This window comes from Myxine glutinosa, chromosome 1 (genome assembly GCF_964187855.1).
Source record: "Myxine glutinosa chromosome 1, kmMyxGlut1.1, whole genome shotgun sequence".
Taxonomy (NCBI): domain Eukaryota; kingdom Metazoa; phylum Chordata; class Myxini; order Myxiniformes; family Myxinidae; genus Myxine; species Myxine glutinosa.
The window spans coordinates 150,741,321-150,761,025 of record NC_136261.1 but is presented as its reverse complement, the minus strand read 5'-3'; the positions used below and the strand labels follow the sequence as shown (position 1 = coordinate 150,761,025).

The window sequence follows — 19,705 nt, the reverse complement described above, 5'->3', positions numbered from 1 at the left end:
AGGCCGCGTCCATGGCCGCGGACCAAACAATGTCATGCTTGGCCGGCTTGCCCCGGAGGGCCTCGTAAAGGGGCCGCATGAGCTGAGCAGCGCGGGGCACGAATCGGTGATAAAAATTCACCATGCCGAGGAACTCTTGGAGGGCCTTGATGGAACGGGGACGCGGGAACGTGGTGATGGCCTCGACCTTGGTCGGCAGCGGCACGGCCCCGGTCTTGGTGATGCGGTGGCCCAAAAAGTCAACGGTCGTCGCGCCGAAGTGGCATTTGACCGGGTTGACAATTAAGCCGTGCTCGCTGAGGCGACCGAACAGTGTTCGGAGGTGGAGGAGGTGCTCGGCGCGGGACGTGCTGGCGACGAGGATGTCGTCCAGATAGACGAAAAGAAACGGCAGGTCGCGCAGCACGCCGTCCATCAAGCGCTGGAACGCCTGGGCCGCGTTCTTGAGGCCAAATGGCATCCGCAAAAATTCGAACAGGCCGAACGGCGTGATGACGGCCGTCTTCGGGACGTCGGCCGCCCGGACAGGTACCTGGTGGTAGCCCCGTATCAGTCAATTTTCGAAAAGATGACCCGTCCCGCCAAACGGGCGGAAAAGTCCTGAATATGCGGGATCGGGTACCTGTCGGGGGTGGTAGCGTCATTGAGACGGCGGTAGTCGCCACACGGGCGCCATCCACCCCCCGGCTTTGGCACGATGTGCAGTGGCGAGGCCCACGCGCTATCGGAGCGCCGCACGATGCCGAGGTGCTCCAACGCGTCGAATTCGGCCTTTGCCACGGCGAGCTTGGCTGGGTCGAGGCGGCGGGCCCTGGCGTAGACCGGCGGGCCCGTAGTGGGTATGTGGTGCTCGATCCCGTGCCGCACCGCGACGGCCGAAAACGTCGGCCGCGTGAGGGCCGGGAATTCCACGAGCAGGCGAGCGAACTCGTTCGTTGCCAGGAGGGCGCACGCCAGTTCGGTCGGCGCGGAGCTGCTCATTGTGCACGCCAGGGAGCTGAAGGTCTCGGCGTGGACAAGGCGACGTCGTTTGACGTCGACCAGCAGCCCGTGCGCGCAGAGGAAGTCGGCGCCCAGCAAAGCCACGGGGACGCTGGCGGTAACAAAAGTCCATTGAAAGCGCTGGCTGCCGAAGCAGAGGGTGACGACGCGTGGGCCGAAAGTGCGTATGGCCGAGCCATTAGCAGCGACCAAAGAGGGGCCGCAAACTGCGTCCAGCCTGTCCTGCTCGGAGGCAGGTATGACGCTCAGTTGGGCGCCGGTGTCGCACAGGAAACGCCGTCCAGACGCTTTGTCCCGAATAAACAGCAAGTTGCCCGAGTGGCCGGCGCTCATGGCTGGGAATGAACGCCGGCCCGGCCGTTTCCCGACCTGCCGAAAGTGCACGGGGGCCGGCACGTCTGAGCCTTGTGTCCGAACCTGGCGTGGTAATAACACCACGCCCGGTCAGGTGGAGGCCCCGGCCGTCGTGTCGGAAGCGGGCGGTGCGGCGTGGCGGCCGCCAGTTGCACCGGCAGTTCGGCCTCCAACCGCGCAGGGCGCTCGGGCGTCGTGGGCGTCGCCTCGGACGGCGGCGGGCTCCAGGTAACCGCGCCGATGTGCTGGCCCGCCGAGGAGATCTTATCAGCTTCCCTGGCGAGGGCGCGGGAATCCGTGATCAACGTGCCAGCCAGGGCGAGGCGTACCGGGTTAGGCAGCTGACGGAGGAACAGCTCCCGGAACAGGAATGCCGGAGAGTGCTCGCCGAGCAACGAGAGCATATAGTCCATGCGCTCGGACGGGCGCGTGTCGCCGAGCTCGGGCAGGTGAAGCAGGCGCCGTGCGCGTGCTGCCGGTGAGAGGGCGAAAGCGCCGAGGAGGAGCGTCTTCAGCGCGTCGTATTTGTCAGCAGCCGGCGGGTGCTGGAGGAGGCTCAAGGCGCGGGCCGCGGTGGTGGAACCGAGCGCCGCCACAACATGGTGGAAGCGGGTGTCGTCTGCGGTGATGCCTCGCAGGGCGAACTGGGAGTCCGCCTGGGCGAACCAAACAGCCGCGTGAGTCTCCCAGAAGGTAGGCAGTTTAAGCGTCACTGCCGTATCCATGTTGGTAGGTCACCAATGAAGGAACTGCGCTCCAACGCGAGTCGAAAGAATTGACGCGACCAAAGACGGAATTCGTCCGAGTTGCTTTATTGAAACAAAACAGCTCAGGTATTCTGACAAGCCCGTTTTTCGGGCAACAATATATATACACATTTATGTCGGGAAGTTTGCCCGGCAAAAGCTATACCGGGCATGCCCGGGTATCAAGGGCGAGCCTTGGAAAGGCGAGTCTGGACCTGCCCGGGCGTGTTTGGCTGCGGCCTGGCAAGTCGAGGCTGGGCGTGCCCGGGTGCTCTGGGCGAGCACTGGAAAGGCGATAGCGGGCATGCCCGGACGCTCTGGGCGAGCCCTGGAAAGGCGATAGCGGGCATGCCCGGACGCTCTGGGCGTGCCCTGGAAAGGCGATAGCGGGCATGCCCGGACGCTCTGGGCGAGCCCTGGAAAGGCGATAGCGGGCATGCCCGGACGCTCTGGGCGAGCCCTGGAAAGGCGAGAGCGGGCATGCCCGGGAAAGACGAGACCGGGCGTGCCCGGGAGGTTCGGGCGTGCCCGGGAACAGTGAGTCCGGGCATGCCCGGGAGAGGCGCGTCTGGCCGTGTTCTGGCCGGTGCAAGGCGATTATGTACATCCAGCGGTAACCGCTACAATACTGTATATATATATATATATATATGTATATATATATATACTGTATATATATATATATGTATATATATATATACTGTATATATATATATATATATATTTATGTATATATATATATATATGTATATATATATATATATATATATATATATGTATATGTATATATATATATATATACTGTATATATGTATATATATATATATATATATATATATCTATCTATCTATCTATATATATAAAGCAGTAAAGTATGTTTGTTTGTTTGTCCTCTTATAACTCGAGAACTACTCATCGCAGAGCAAAACCAAAGGAATATTCGGAATCAGTACGTCCCAGAGAAACTACAGCACACCTTAAATGTTTAAAAAACCTTCGGGTTTTAAAATGATGACGTCATCAGCGTATTTCGTAACGTTAATTTTTCAACTTTGACGACAATGACTTCCGACTTCTGGGTTTGGAATGCGGGACCAATGCCATTTGACAGGGAATAAAAAATAAATGCGACATTCAATTGACGACAATGACTTCCTCCCCTTCCTCCTCCCCTCCCCTTCCTCCTCCCCTCCCTTCCCCTTCCTCCTCCCCTCCCTTCCCCCGCCCGGCAATGCCGGGTACTTCTGCTAGTATATATATATATATGCGGCCGCGCAGAATTGTGTTTATGCGGCCACCACTATCCATTGCATAGGCATTGGTGGCTATTCACCAGCAGCCATGACCTTTCTTGGACAGACCATATTTCCAAGAAGGCCTGCAGAGCAAGCTGTCGACTGGGCATCCTCCATCGTGTAAGGCTCTTCCTTTGCCAATCTGAACTTTTGACAACCTACAAGGCCTTCCTTTACAGCTTGATGGAGTTCTGCTCTCCCCTTTGGGCTGGCGCCCCTGCCTCACACTTTGCCCTCATTGATGACTTGAACAGCAATGCCCTCAAAATCATATCCTGTGCGAGGCTCAGTGTCTAAACTGTTACTTTTGCATCGCAAACAGGTTGGTGGCCTCTCTATATTCTACCACCTCCATTTTGGTCTTGCTCCCTCTGCTCTCTTGGTTCTGTCCCTCCCAGGTTTATACATGGCACACGTTGTCTGCCAGTAACCTTCTTCTTGATAAACTACCAAAATCCAGGCTCTCTGCTCACCTCCACTCGTTTGTCCCGCTTCTCTTACTTAAGCCCCTGTCACACATAGGCGGATATTTTGGCGACTGCCGGCGATCAAGATTTTTCGGCGACTACTGGCGATTTTGGGCGGTCAAATATGGTCAGGCGGCAGTATGGCGACTGCAGGCGGCCACATTGCGACTGCATTGCGACGAAGCACTGACCTCGCCCCGAGTGGGATGGCGACTGTTGAAGATCGACGACGACTGCATTGCGGATGCACGGCGGCAGCGTGGCGACAGTCTGGTGGCTAGATTACGACTGATGCGGATCGCGGCGACTGCATTGGGCCCGGATGGCGGTTTACTCCGACGTCCGCAAGACTGCAATAAGACCGCCGGCGATTGGAGACGATTCACACAACTTTTTAAATCTTTATTTCTCTATTTTACATTTCACTTTATTCATTTCAATGATGTATGACATGAAGCATAAAGATGTTTGATGTACAATAAGAAAGTTAATAAAGATGTATCATTGTAATGTAATAATCAAACTTTTCTGCAGGGAGAGAGAATGGAAATAAAGTCCAACAAATTATTTCCACTGGTCCCAAGTCCCATAAATAAAGTTTTCAAACAACCAAAGTCCCAAAAATAAAGTTCCCAAAATTTGGCCCCTTTGTCCTCTTTCTTGATGCTGCTCCTCAGCGTGAGCCAGCAGTAGGTCATTCGCAGCAATATCTTGGTCCAGTGCTGCCAAGTCATTCAGAAGGACCAGCTTCATCCTATGTTCATCATCCATGATAGATGTTGGTAGAGAGACCCTTGGTAGACCTTGACCATAGAACATACTGCAGTGAGCAGAAAAGTCCACCCCTATTTATACCTGGCCAGAAAATCGTGGTATGTCGTAATGCAGTCGCCAGGCAGTCGTATCTGTCGCCAATGGCCGTAACTCGGCCGCCACTAGTCCTACTGCTGTCGTCGTCAGTCTCCCATAGCCGCAGGGGAGACGTGACAGTTCTTCTGTACTCGATATGCAGCCGCAACAGTGTCGGCCCGTAGTCGGGAAGATAACCGCAGGAAGGCCGTATGGCATTCGCATCTCTGCCGTGCTAGCTGGTGGGGCGATGCTGGGGCGATTGCGGAAGACTATGAGCGACTGGGTTGCGGCCGCTTTACGGTCTTATTACGGATACCGACGACAGCATGGCGGTTCCATCACGACAGCATGGCGGATCTTTTTTGAGGACGACCGAGCGCGCCGTTTTTAAACATTAAAAAAAAAAATTGGCCCCTTTGCGGCTCTTGCCGACTGCAGCAGACCTGGGGAGGATAACCACGACTACAGAAGACCGTCCATTACGGTTTCATTCCGATTGTCGGCGGGTGGTGGCGATTTTTTCAGTCGCCAGTAGTCGCCGACAAATCCGCCTATGTGTGACAGGGGCTTAATGGAACCAACTTCCCCAGTCTGTTCTGTCCCATTCTTCCCTCCAGGGTTTCAAGACAGCTGTTCACCACTACCCCAGCCACAGTCATGATCTCTTCTACCTCAAATTACCCCATTACCTCATTCCCTCTTTTCCAAGTTGAGTGTTCTCCCCCTCTCCTTCCCTCACCTCTCTTCATTTGCTAGTTGGTTTGTTCCTTTTCCGTTTCATTCCCCTTTCCGCTTCATCTTGTTGCTGTGTTTCTCAGCTCATGTGCAGCTTGTTCACCCCAAAGCATCATTCTCCCCCTCCCTTTTACATCTCACCTCTATTCTGCTGTTGGTGTTTCTCCCTTGCACGGTTTCCATTTTGTTCCATTCCATTCTACTCTAAGCTCTTTCACGAGCCTCGACCATGTATACCAAAAAAAGGCAAGTAAACAGTGTTTTTATGTTGCTTGTAATGCATGTTGCAGTAAATTCAAAATGCTTAGGTAGCCAAATGACCCTGGATTTGCAAGAATGAATCACTTTGGCATCGGCCCAGGTTTATACTGATGTTTGTGTTTGTTTTGTTGTTGTTGCGTGTTGTTTTTTTAAATTTACTTATTTCCTGTAAACTATCGTTTTCCAAACGGTGAGAATGCATGCTGCATTGACAGCTACATCAGGTTTCATCTTTTACTTAAGAACACCATATAATTTAAGATTGCATTTGTGGTGATGTGGGTTCCACTGTTTACGAAGGCCTGTGGACGCTGCTTTGATCTGCTACCTCGAGTTCCACAGCCTGTAACGCTCGTGTCTTTGTCATTTGCAGAGCATCACGTAACAACGACCTTCAAGCGGAACCCGCTGGAGCAGGCAATGCGGACACCCAATGTTAACCTGACCTCAAATTATCTGATGAATCAGTATTGGATCATTGTAAGCCAGAAAACGCCAGCATTTCTTTACGATCTCTGTCTCAGACTTGCAGGGCAAAAGCCAAGGTAACCAATGGCATCGGTGCCTTTGCAGAAGTTTGCTTGCACGAGGATGCACCTGCTGTCCATACTTGCTTCCTCCTGCATTTTCCTGGTTCTTTTTACATTTCTCAGCATATGATCATTTTTTCTCTGCCCCCATAATGGGCTACAGTTGCCTCTGATTCCGCAACGGCGAGACTATAAGCCGACCGCAGCAGCTGCATGAAAGTCCTCAAACGTGACTGACGTTTCCGACACACGACTTGCTAAGTTCTTTCTTTGTTCTTGTCCAGATCATTGGTTGTTTTAAGTTTTTTGTTTTTAAACCCCAGCTCGGTTTTTGAGCTCGGTTTTCCAATCAACCTGCAATATTTATTTTCCCCTTTTAGTGCAGCAGTTTGTTTTCATTGAGTTGAGATTATTTCAACTTACTCACAGGGTCCTCAAAATCTCTGTTCACTTCTTTTAGTCGAAGCGCTCAAGTTATTGTTCATATCCCAAATGCCTTTCCCCTCTTGAGCTGCCCTATCCTTTCTTTTTCCCCACTTCTGCTGTTCCTTCTCTCCCTCAACAGAGCATCATGTTAACCTCTCCTTCAAGACGAACCCCTTAGACCACGCGCTTCGACAACCCAATGTTAACCTCTGCTCGAATGGGTTCCTTCACCGATACTGGCTGACTGTTAGCCATCGAGCCCCAGCGTTTCTCTATGACCTGTACCTGGTCCTCACAGGCAGGCAGCCTCGGTAAGGCCCAAGGCCACCTTTGTGTTGCAAAATGGAGCTGATGCTTTTGTTGAGCCAAATAAAACGGCATTGTGAGCTCTTTGGCACATTTTTGGCACAAGCAGATATTTGGCATTTCCAAAATATTCCATAATTTTTGTGATGTTGGCCCCCTGGCATGCTTTTAAGACTTTCTGAAATTATAAAGGGTTTCCTATTTTGCATGCTCATGACAAAAGATACCAATGTGCTTAAGGAGAGAAGTGGTGATAATTTGATCTTCGGTGCATTATAGTTATATATATATATATATATATATATATATATATTATTTTTTTTGTACACTGAATCGAGGCTGGTGAAAGAGCGAACATTTATATCACAAACAAATCAACCAGACAAACAAAATATATAAAAAGAGGGAGCGGAAGACAAGATGGGGAGAGAAGGGGAAGCACACAAACAACATTTGAGAGCAGGGAGATGTGTGGGAGGGAGAGGGCTTGGGGGGAGGAGGTGTGGGAAGAGGGGGGGGTGGGGGGTGGGAGAAGTATAAAACACAAGGACACCAAGGACTTCCAGGACAGAAGTTGGTATTTCAAAAAAGTGGATTTGGGGTGAAATTAGCGGGGGTAGAAAAGATCAAGGTTTTGGATGGGTGAAGATAAGAGATTGTGGTGAACAGCTGTTTTAAAGACCTGGAGGGTGGAATGGGATTGAAGAGAGTGAGGGAGTTTGTTCCAGAGGCGGGAGAAAAGAGGAATGAAGGAGTGAAGGTGAGCAGAGAGTCTTGATTTTGGCAATTTCACCAGAAGAGGGTTGCTGGCAGATCTTGTGTGACCTGTAGGAATATTTGGGGGACAGAGCCCAGAGAGAGCTGGGGGGGGCAAGGCCAGAGAGGAGTCGGTAGAAGAAGGAAAGACCACCAACCTGCCTGCGGTGAGTGAGTGAAAGGCCCTTGGAGTTAGCTTCATCGCGGGAGATCCCAATGATTCTGAACGCTTTGGTTTCAACAGCGTGAAGACGAGCTAGGTGTGAGGCAGGAGCACCAGCCCAGAGGGGAGAGCAGTATTCCATTGAGCTGCGGATGAAAGCCTTGTATGTGGTGAGGAGCTCAGGTGTGCCAAGGAAGGACCGCACGACGGAGGATGCCCAGTCGGCGACTGCCTTTGGAGGCCAGATTTGAAATGTGGTTTTCCCAGGAAAGATCATGGCAGATAGTGAGACCCAAAAGCTTGAGTGACAGAACTTCCTGGAGAGGATTATTCAGAAAGTGGATGGGAGGGTTGTCCAGTCGGTCTTTTCGGAGAGACATCGTAAGAGTGTGAGATTTGTCAGGACTGAAAGACATGTTCCACTTGTTTGCCCAGTCTGTGATTTTGTCCTGGTCTGCAGAGAGTGAGGAGGCTGCAGACTGCCGATCTGAGGGATGTGGAATGGAGCGACAGAGAGTAGAGTCATCAGCAAAGAGATAGAGAGGATTTTCAAGAGAGTCAGAGAGATCATTGATGAAGACCAGAAAAAGCACAGGGCCCAGAACACTGCCTTGGGGAACTCCAGCCTGAACAGGAAGAGGAGATGAGAGAAACCCATTCAGGGCCACACGTTGACAACGACTAGAGAGGAAGTCTGCCAGCCATGCGTGGAGATTTCCATGGATACCAAAGGAGGAGAGTTTGGTGAGCAGAGCGGGGTGCCAGACCGTATCGAAGGCACGTGATATGTCAAGGGAGACAGCTCTAATTTCCTGTTTGGCATTGAGGACCTCCATCCAATGTTGAGAAAGCAGAAGCAGCATGTCCAGAGTAGAGTGACCAGGTCTGAAACCAAATTGATGATCAGAGATCAAGCCATTGGAGAAGAGGAAAGATTTAATATCTGAAGCAATGATGGATTCCATGACTTTGCTGATAATTGGGAGAAGGCTGATTGGTCTGTAGTTGCTAGGATCTGTTTTTGCACCTTTTTTGTGCAAAGTGGTGATGTTGGCTGATTTCCAAGCAGATGGCAGATGACCTTGAGCAAAAGAGAGGGTGAAGAGAACAGAGAGAGGGAGTGAAAGAGCGGAAGAACAGGATTTTAGGACCCGTGGGCTGATGCCGTCAGGTCCAGTTACAGAATCAGAGTCGAGGGTTGACAGAAACTTTTCCACCTTGTCAGGAGGAAAGGACACGGAGTCCAGGAGCAGCAGGGTACGACTGGGTACGGTGGGTACAGAGAGGGATGGGTTTGGGACACAAGATTTAGAGGCAAACAGAGTTGAGACATTCAGCTTTTTCACGTGCGGAGTCAGCCGTGTATTCGTTTGAGGTGAGGGAGGGGATGGAGGTGGAACAAACACCAGAAACAGATTTGACCAGACGCCACCAGGATCTGGAAGAGGGAGACAGATAAGAGAGTTCGGTCTTGAGAACGGAGAGATATTGTTTCCTGGCTCTCCTGAGGGTGGACACACACTTGTTTCGGGCTTTGTGAAAGGAAATGAGATTTCCTTTCGTTGGATTTGCTTTCCAGGAGACGAAAGCAAGTTGTTTCTGGGCAACAGCCTCACCACAAGATTCCGTGTACCATGGACGGGAGAAAGGGTATGACAACTGAAGACGAGATGGGATAAATCTGTGCATGAGAGAGAGCAATTTCCTTTGGAAGAATTCCCAAGATGAGTTGATGTCAGAGGCGGTAGAGATGGGAGACCAGTCCAGATGATGGCTGCTTGAAGACCGTGCCAGTTGGCCTGAGTGAAATGCCAGACTCGTCGACGCTGAGGAGGCTCTCTGAGAATGGTCAGAGAGATGCCCACTTTAACAAGCACATGATCAGATGAGCTGATTGGAGCAGAAGAAGAGCAGCAGACATTTTCAGGGAAGTTAGTCATAACCAAGTCCAGAAGAGAAGATGCTCCGTTGACTGAGATCCGGGTCGGGAAATTGACAGATTGTGTCAGTCCCAGTGAGTCGCAGAAGTCCTTTGCTGAAGAGCCATGGCTGGTGAGAGAGGTACCCACACCCAGCCAACTGGCATGGTGACAATTGAAATCACCACATATGAGGAAGAGAGAGTTGGGATGGGTAGATAGAAGTTGGTCCATATTATCAGACAGCGAGATGTAGATGGAGTCATCACTGTTTGGTGGATGGTACAACACACATATGAACAAAAGGTGGGAGCCAAGGGGAAGCCGTAGCCACAGGTATTCCTGGGGGTGAGGTGGAGAAAGGGCAGTGCAGGGCGAGTGAGGAAGAGAGTTTTTTATTAAGATAGCAACCCCACCTCCAGGACGAGGCTCAGGTCTATCATACCGGAGGAGGGAGTAACCCGGGAGAGATGCTAAGCAATCAGAGACATCATGAAGGAGGAAAGTTTCTGTTAAGCAGATCACGTCTGGTTTGTCAGAAGCAACCTGTATGGAGAGATCAGTCGAGTTTGAGCGAAGGCCCTGGATGTTTGAGGTCCATACCGTTAATGAAGAGGAAGGGGGAGCATCGGATACAGAACAGGGGGGGAGGGGTAGGGTAAGATGTGGAAGAGGAAGAAGAGGTAGGGAGAGCTGTTGAAGGTGTGTCAGGGATTTCAGAATAGCTTGGAGAAAGGGAAGAATGGGGTGGACAAAAGGTTTGATGGTGATTGGGTGAGGCACAGTGAGGTGTTATTTGAGGAGGGGGAAGAGCGAGGCAGAAGGTTGGGGGAGATGAAGGTGAAAGTTGGAAGGGGGAAGAAGCGGGGAGGACACTTTGAGGAGGAGAGGTGAGAGGGGAGTCTCGGAGGGGAGCAGCGAGGGAGAGTCTCGGAGGGGAGGGGTGTGGGGGGAGTTTAGGAGGGAAGGGGCAAGGGGGGAGATTTGAAAGGGATGGGCGATGGGGAAGGTTTGGAGGGGAGGGGTGATGGGGAAGTTTTGGAGGGGAGGGGTGATGGGGAAGTTTTGGAGAGGAAGGAGTGATGGGGAAGATTTGGAGGGGAGGGGCAAGGGGGAAGATTTGAAAGGGATGGGTGATGGGGAAGATTTGGAGGGGAGGGGCATGGGGGAATATTTGAAAGATGGGTGATGGGGAAGATTTGGAGGGGAGGGGCAAGGGGGTAGATTTGGAGGGGAGGGAAGATGGGGAAGTTTTGGAGGGGAGGGGTGATGGGGAAGTTTTGGAGGGGAGGGGTGATGGGGAAGTTTTGGAGGGATGGGGTGATGGGGAAGATTTGGAGGGGAGGGGTGAGATTGGATTTCGAAAAGTGTACGATTAATGGGAAATGAACATTTATTGCAAAATGAGTTTCTTGAGACCTTTGAGTCAAAAATACGTTTGAGGACGCTGAAGGAGGGGTGGAGTGCAGGAGAGTTTCGGGAATGTCGAAAAGAGGAATTAGATGGAATTTTAAGAACTGTAAGAACTGTAAGAACTGTAAGAGGAACTGTAAGAGATGGAATTTTTTTTTGGAATGAATAGATTTGGTGAGCAAGTCGAAAGCATCCTTTTATAGAAGAAGAAAAAGGTGTTATAATATACGACAGAATACAGTTCTTCAGGGGAAAGTTTAAACATTTTTAACAACGTGATCACATGATCACGAACAATGTGATCGAAGAACGAACGAACAAATAAGAACGAATAAACGAATAAGAACAGAGAAGGAAATATTTTTTTTGGTTTTTTTTTGTTGGTTGAGATTTTAAACAAGGAAGTATGGGGTGAAAGACTGGGACAAAAAACAGAGAACGAAAGTAATTGCAACGCAATCAACGGACCGCTGAGAGAAAAACAAAGCTTCAAGGTCGGACACGGTAGCCTACTCGGCCTCAGAATAAGCGACACGAATTAACCGACGATTTTGTATGCAGGTATGAAAAAATTAACACTGAGAATCTTTCTAAAGACACACCATAGGTACACACACCGAGAGATAGATACAGTTTCGACAAAAACACAATTGTGAAAAATTACTTAACTTCGAAAGCGTGAGCGCATGGACAGCCTCGAAAAGACGTGACCTCCAATCTTCCTCCAAGTTTGCAACAGTATTTCCATGTGATGGAATGGCTGGGCTGAAGCCAACGGGTTGGAGGTGGCACGATGGCCAGCATAGGTTTAGGGATCGGGAAGAGCGCTCGTCGCACTCCACATATTTCATATACGTGAAGCGGTCACAGTCACAATTCGGTCAAAAAGATCATCTGGATGGCCACAAAAGCAGACAGAGGTGCCCCCATACGGTACACGCACAGGGCCGGTGCAGATATAGTGGCCAGCAAACACGTGCTCTGCATCGTCAGTTTCCGCAGCAAGCGAGCCACCTCCAGTCACCGCACTGAAGGGCTTGGAGAGCACCGCCAGATTGGCATCCTAACGGGACCCGTATACAAGCAATGTATATGGGGACCCATATACAGGGTCCGTCAGGGAGGTGTGATGATTTTCAGAAAACTCGTACACAGTTATTTTTTGTCGAATTTCAATTTTTATTTTTTTTAAAGACTACATATATAATGCCATTTAATACACTGTAACAAAGACATTAAAAAATGTAATTAATGTTTGAAAAATGACATCATCTAAATGGCGGCCATTCTTGTCCAAGCATTCTTGCAGACGCGCGGAAAAGTTCCAGCATTTCTCAGCACAGCAGCATCCCTCAGCAGTTCCAGCATTCTTTCTGCGAACGTAAACCGCCGTACGAAATCGTCGTACGAAATCGTTCTGCTGCAGTTCTTGAACCACCATGATTTTGTACGCGTGATAATGAAGGTCCAAGTGCAAAATTCGACGAACTGATCTGTCTGACATCCTTAGAGCGCGGGCTCCGCTGACCGACGAGGGCTGGCCTCCACAGCTTGTCGAACCCTTTCGATGTTTTCCGGGGTCCTAACGGTTCGATCACCTCCCCGAGCTGCTCCCGGCCTCACAGATCCAGTTGTCCTGAAGTTTTTTACCCACTTCAATATTGTGTTTCGAGACGGAACGGCGCCACGTCGACCAACATTGAAGTGAGTACGAAATCTGCGCTGTGTAAGCACCACCGAACTACCCGTTTGAATAAACGTCTCAACAACAAAGACGCGATGTTCAATCGTCCACAGCTCCATGGCTACTGAAATGGCGCCTAACAACGAGTAACCAACAGCCATCACGCATGCGCTAGACCCCCCACTTGCATTGTTATACCCAATTCAAACATGAATTACATTTTTAAAATGTCTTTGTTACAGTGTATTAAATGGCATTATATATGTAGTCTTTAAAAAAAATAAAAATTGAAATTCGACTAAAAATAACTGTGTACGAGTTTTCTGAAAATCGTCACACCTCCCAGCCGGACCCTGTATAAGCGATGCCCATGCCCGATGTGTGCGGCGGCCTGCAACCCAGCCTGCTCGCAAGCGTGAGAGGCCACCTCGTGGAACCAACCCTATTCGCCCCAGTATATAGGTGCCACGTTAAGAGAGCAATCGTTAAGCATAAGAGACGTTAAGAGAGCATAGAGAGCAATCCCCCAAGACTGTGCCCACCTGGCCAAGCCAGGGTGGACGGTCCGGAGGACCTCCACGATCCAGACCTCGCAGTTGGGCTACCACCGTGCTAGGTCAGAGGCTGCTGGGCCAAGGATGCCCCACCAGGGGAGGTCCGACGTGGATCCGCTCATCCGGAACAGAGTCGAGACCAGCCTTTTCAGTGGAATGTCCCGGGCCCAGTGTCCAAAGATCAGTGTGAAAGCCCGCAGTCGTGGGTACTCGCACTCTGGCTTGACAGATGACCAGTTGAGTTGCACCTTGAAGCGGGGAAGCCGGACACGAACAGACTCTCCCCATGTGGGTGTCTGGGTTGTGGTGCGCACAGAAAATCTCTGGAAAGATACTTTAGTGCTGTGACACAAGGTGTTTGCCCTTGGTGAACTGGCAGCTGCAAGCAGCGACCAGCTCCTCATAGGCCAACACAATGTGAGGATCCCAAATTGCGAGCAGATCGCCGCAAATTTGAAAGGGCTAGGGGTCATTTACACCCCAGGAGTCCCTGATGCCATCGGGACACATGTGAAAGAGAGATTGACAGAAGAAGCGGTAGGAGAACACGACCATTTGGTGGCATTGGTGGCCATTGGAGCCCCATGAGGACCCCCTGCTTTGAGGTGCCTCTCTCTCCATCAGGCCACACCACCTGTTTGTTGTTCAACTGAGCTGCTAACCCAACAAATTGGTTAGCAAATAAAACTTCACCCGCACCTTTTGTGATATTACATCTGACCACACTGAACATGCAAATAGGTTGCACTGATGCGAGCTGGCCGATCACTTCTCTACAGAGGGAGGTGGGGGTGAGATTGGCTTTCCTTTGGAAGTGAGCAACCAAACAATGTCGATACTTTATTTTTAAGGCCTAAAACCCAAAAGGCTTCCTGAGCAACCTCGAAGTTGTAATTTTCAGTCAGGCGCTTCCTTGTGGTATGGAGAGGTGATTGTGTCACTGCTTTGACCTTTGATCTCTTCCACTTGAATGTATCCATAATCTAAATCTTCCTCGTTTTGGCTCCTCCTGTGATCGTTGGCTGCTGGATTGTGAATTGCCTGGACTGATTTTGTTCCATTGCATTTGTTTTGGGTGTTTTTGTGATTCGATTTTGCTTGATGTGTGACGTGCTATCGAAGGGGCCACCAAAGTATTGCGTTCGTAAAAGTGGCAGAATTTTGGACCTTCCCCGCTAATCTCCCCTCTTTTATCTTCCTTCTTCCTCACTGAGGTGGGATTTTTATAACTCTTCCTTCCATTAAAACATGACTTGTCGAACAACACTTCCTTATTGCCTATCCTCCCACTTTCCAGGCTTCAATTTTTATTCTCAACCCACGCTTCCCTCCCTCTCTTCCACCCACCCCCCCCCCCCCCTTCCCCTAAGAACACCTTTGTTTTTCCATGTCATATGTAGATAGCCTTTAAATGTTTTAACGTCTACATGCTTGGAATTGTTTGGGAAGGAGCACTTGTGAAAAATAGCTTTAAATTATTACTCCACCAAATGGCCCATCATTGACAGTCTCATGAGTCCCTCATGTGCTTTCTCTATGCATGGCTTGTTTGATTACTGCTTGCACTTCCTTCAAACCTCACTCTTTGCTGCTTGCCCTTTGTGCAAAAGTTTCTCATGAATGTATCATAATTACTGCTCCAAAAGAGCTTTGCAAGCCTTTTCAGAGACCAGGATTCCAGGTGTTTCTATTTTATTTGAATAATTACCCATGAACATTCAGATAAGATGTGATCATGCAAAATGAGTAGCATTCTTGGAGCTCTAGAAATGCATGAGCACTTTGAAATCAGGTATGGAAAGAGTGAGAGAGAGCATTCTCAAAACCCCCACCTGTGAGTTTTCTGCAAAGTTTGTATAGGTTGGTTATCCGCACAGGATGATGCGCATTGTGAACCGGTTACACAAGAACATGACGTTGCTGGAGTACTTTGCGAACCGCTCCTGGGTGTGGCGTTCAGACAACCTCAGCACGCTTTTGGCGAAGCTCAGCCCTGAAGATGCCAAGGTGTGCACAGCAGCCCATACTCTACGCAGACACCCTTTCCTTTGGAGAGTTGTGATTCATTTTCATTTGCTACAGCAAAATGCAGCGGATTTTAAAATTCCCTTCCCACTTTCTCTCCATTTCTTGTTTTCGTAATAATCATTTAAAAAAATTGTTCATAATTGAAATTATCAGTATGAAAGGTGCTGACAACCATTTCTCGAAAATATCCATGACTGATAGCGCTGTCATCCTCTTTTGAGATTAAATATCTTCTAACAATTAAGAATTCAAGTTGCATTTTGGGGGTTATGATAATAATGACTTGCAAGGAACTTGGACACAGGAGGAGGCCATTATGCCCATCATTGCCTGCACTATTACCAACCTACGGTTGTTTGGCCATGCTCTATTCTTTTTAAATGCTGAACATCAAGGAAGAGTAGCATGTACCATTTTAAAGACTTTGGTATGACTCGGCCGGGGTTTGAACCACCGACAGAGCGGACGCTCTTATCATTCCACCAAGTTTGGTAAAAGTTGTGGTTCTTGTAGAGTTGTGGTTGAAAGTTTCAGGAAGGGTTGATCTCCAACATTACAAATATACTGACAATGAGGTAAATGAAGGTAGGTTAGCCAAATGAAGAACCAAAGTTCGGTATCCTCTCCTAACCTTTGGTTTCTTGGAACTTCAGAGCCATTAAGTTGTCGTAGACACAAGGACTCTGTTTGCAACTATTAACTCTGGCTGCATCCTCCTGCCCGAAGTCGGGTTGCCATACCAGTGAGATAAGCAAGGCAAATGGGGACCGTCCCGACGGTTACGTGATAGACTCGTCAGTCGGCCGAGCAAAACCAACATCACGTAATCACACCTTAGATTGAACTTAGATTTTTTAAAATCCGATCTGGCCAAATGCCTCAGCAGTCTTAAGTAGTCATCAAAATGGACAAAATAATTGAATGCATGGTTTCTTAAAGGAAAAAGACATTTGTTGCGTTTTAGATATTCAACTTTGACATCCACCAACTTAACTGGCCTGAGTACATAGAGAACTACTGCATGGGCACAAAGATGTACCTTCTCAACGAGGACATGTCTGGGCTTCCAGCGGCCCGAAATCACCTTAAAAAGTGAGTTTGTTTTACTTTTACCACCATGTGAACCTTTTGATCGCAGGGATTTGATGAATCTGTTTTCTGTTGTTGCTGCTCTAAGATCAAATTGTTTTATCGTTTTAAAACTGATGATTGTGCATTCTGTACGTGTACAGGCTAAGGAACATTCGTTATGTGTATAACACGGTTCTTATCGTCGTCATTTGGCGCATCTTCATCGCCCGCTCCCAAATGGCCCGCAATGTCTGGTACTTCGTCGTGAGCCTGTGCTACAAGTTCCTGTCGTACTTCCGAGCCTCGAGTACCATCCGACGCTAGCAAAGCCTTCTGGCTCACATCGGTGCTTTCCCCGCAGCACCCTTTGTGGTGACGGCGATTGCCCCAATACAGCTTTGAATTCGCATCTTGCAGTTTCTTGACCATCACTATAGTTACTCCTTCAGGACTGCAAAACTTTGGTTCTTGCATACAATTCTTTCCCCTTTTAAGCTTTCATGCTCTCAAATGTGTGGCACATAAACCGAGTACCACCGTTTTGGTAGGCATCTTAAATGGTTAATGGAGACCATGCCAATGCAAATTTGACTGCTCCTTTTTCTTGCAGGATATTTTAAATGGTCAGGACTAAGGTGTTGAGTATGGTTTAGTCTTCTTCACAAAAAGAGATTTTATGGTGCTTTTGACAGTTGCACAAATTGACTTTGTTGGGGGTATGGCTTGATATGTTGGAGATATTATGCCTCTAGGCAAATGGGCTTTGTTTGAGGAATAACCTTACAGGCAAAGTCAAATAAAATAAGGTATTCCATTTACTTATCAGTTCTGAGACTCCTCCCATTGGTTGTTACGATGGTTTCATGCTCGAATAAAGGTATCGTGGGATGTACACTCTGGCATTTAGAAATTTGTTTTGAAATGTGTGTCGTGGTGTTCTCTCTCTCTCTCTCTCTCTCTCTCTCCTCCTTTTGTGGTTTAGCTTTACCTCATGTTTATCATTTTTATCCCACCTGGACTTTAGTCCGGTGAGCTTATGCGATCGAGCAGTGTCCGTAGGTAAGTCAGTCAGTCGGGCAGTCGGTGTGCGAGTCTGAACATTTCAGACATTATTGCTTGAACGAAACGCACAATTTTGATGAAACTTGGCCACAAGCTTCATATCTGATGCCAACGAAGTTATATTGACCGAAATCGGGCCGAAAACGCTAAAAAAAAAAAAATCCTGCCCTAACCTACAGGGGGCGATCCATCAGCAGTGAAATTCTATGATGTCATTGACTGTTCCTGATCCAAGTGAGCTTCAGGACCTGTGGTCATATTTTTAGTGAAGCTGATCCATTTGCAATTCTCATTCTGCTGCAGATGCTTGTTTTTGTTGTTGTTTTTACATGTTGATTTTTCTACAATCTGTTCTACTTTGTGTTGCAAAATGTACATCTTACAAACCTGCGCAATGTTCCACCATTATGCTGTGCACATAATTTTTGCCTTATTTTTAAAATTTCATTTTTATGACATTTATCAAACCTTTTTTCTGCATTGTCTGAATAAATTCATGAAGAATGTATTTTAAAAGATAGAAATTGGAAATGGGTGTTAATAAAGAACATTTAAATGCTCGAGTGTGGTGGTGATAGGACATCCAATGTGCACATCATTTCATTGGTGGTTTTAGAGCATAAGATCGAGTCTGCATGGAAAGAGATTTTGAGAAGAAAAAAAAAAAAAAAAAAGGTTTACATTGGTAAGGAAACGATCCTCTTTGAGGTTATGCAAAGTAGTCAACTCAGATTATTTGTGGCTATTAGGCGGTGTATTGGTACAGTGCGACATTTTCTTTATTATGTGTGACAATGCTCGTTGAGGTGAGATGTTTATTCTAAAAGTTGATTTGTGTGAAAGAGTAAGTTGAAGTTTGCCTTTAACAAGTCTACAAAGATCGCCAGGGTGCGAGTGATTTTTACGGTGTAGCCCATAGGGCAAAGCCGTCCAGAACAGTTTGTCTGTCCGTATGTATGTATGTATGTCCCCTCAAACGTATACCAATCAGAGCTGAGGATCTGGTCACATGACAGGGTGATGTGATTACATCTGAGGTCATTACGGCGGCTGACTCTCCACGCATTTTGATTCCAATTTCGTGCAGGCCAAACATCGTCAAACCTGTCATATTACAATCGCCGTGCCCTACCTTTACGCTTTTCATTCAGTGTGAAACACAAACAAACCGATTGTTAAAATGACCATTAAATATCGAAAGCATCGGTGTTACGGCTCTTCAAACAATACGGTACGTATAGGCCTTTAGGTATTATGCCTCACCTTCAGACCGATTCGGACAAATTAAGCCCAGGTTTCTTAATACAGTCGTGTATCGTTTCAATAATAATAATAAATATGACTAACACTTTAATCCCAATGTCGTGAATACAAGGTTAATGGATTGAAGCGGTGTATGGTTCATGAATCAATGATAAGCGGTGTACGGTTTACCGTGGAAGTAAGGAATTCGCCTCGGTTTTTTGATAGCATGTTATTAACCCAACCCTTATGGGGTATGTAGATTACAGTAGATCTTCCCTCGGCTCTAAGTAAAACTGTGGTCGATGTCTTGACGTCAAAGAGTGCAGTTATAGTTGGGATGTTTCTCCGAAATAGCCTCATACGTACATACGGCCATTATTTTTTTTGGAATAAAACATTTTCCTCGCAAACTACCCGACCGATATGGACCAAATTTGGCACGAAGCATCAGGACAGGAAGGTCTCGTGGGGGTTGTGCTCCCCATCCAGATCCGCCCCAAATAAGAGGCTGAAATGGAGGGTTTCACCTCAAATTCAGGTAATTTATTTTCAAATCTTAAACGGTGGTGATTGAAATAACCATCAGTCCCCCACGTAGTCATTTTGGATTTTATCTACCAAGTACTCACTATTTCAAGAGGAAAGGACTCTTCATTAGTCATCTTTCTGATTATATATACACAGCAAAGTGGAGTGAGAGCAAATGCCAGATCTGAGTTGCTTTGTTGTGACATACCAAGTTGTGTTTTGCGTTTTCCTTTTGGAATGAATCCAGGTTTGGAATGCATTCGGCTGCCTGGTTTGATCAATCGAGTGGAGAACCTTAGGGTTTTTTT

The 19,705-nt window shown here is 48.1% G+C and overlaps 1 protein-coding gene across 1 annotated transcript; it reads left to right on the top strand.

The window, feature by feature from the left end:
- The first annotated feature begins 5,855 nt into the window (after window positions 1-5,855).
- Window positions 5,856-18,184, top strand: LOC144892306 (fatty acyl-CoA reductase 1-like). The gene is made up of 4 exons (XM_078778183.1): window positions 5,856-6,257; window positions 15,341-15,470; window positions 16,456-16,583; window positions 16,724-18,184. The coding sequence occupies exons 1-4, from the start codon at window positions 5,989-5,991 to the stop codon at window positions 16,884-16,886; spliced, it is 690 nt and encodes a 229-aa protein (XP_078634309.1). The 5' UTR covers window positions 5,856-5,988; the 3' UTR covers window positions 16,887-18,184.
- Window positions 18,185-19,705: the final 1,521 nt, after the last annotated feature.

Coding starts and splice junctions, on each gene's coding strand:
- LOC144892306 (XM_078778183.1), top strand. CDS start 5,989: ATGTGGGTTCCACTGTTTACGAAGGCCTGTGGACGCTGCTTTGATCTG. Junction 6,258..15,340: donor CTTGCAGGGCAAAAGCCAAG/GTAACCAATGGC, acceptor TTATCCGCACAG/GATGATGCGCATTGTGAACC. Junction 15,471..16,455: donor TCAGCCCTGAAGATGCCAAG/GTGTGCACAGCA, acceptor GTTGCGTTTTAG/ATATTCAACTTTGACATCCA.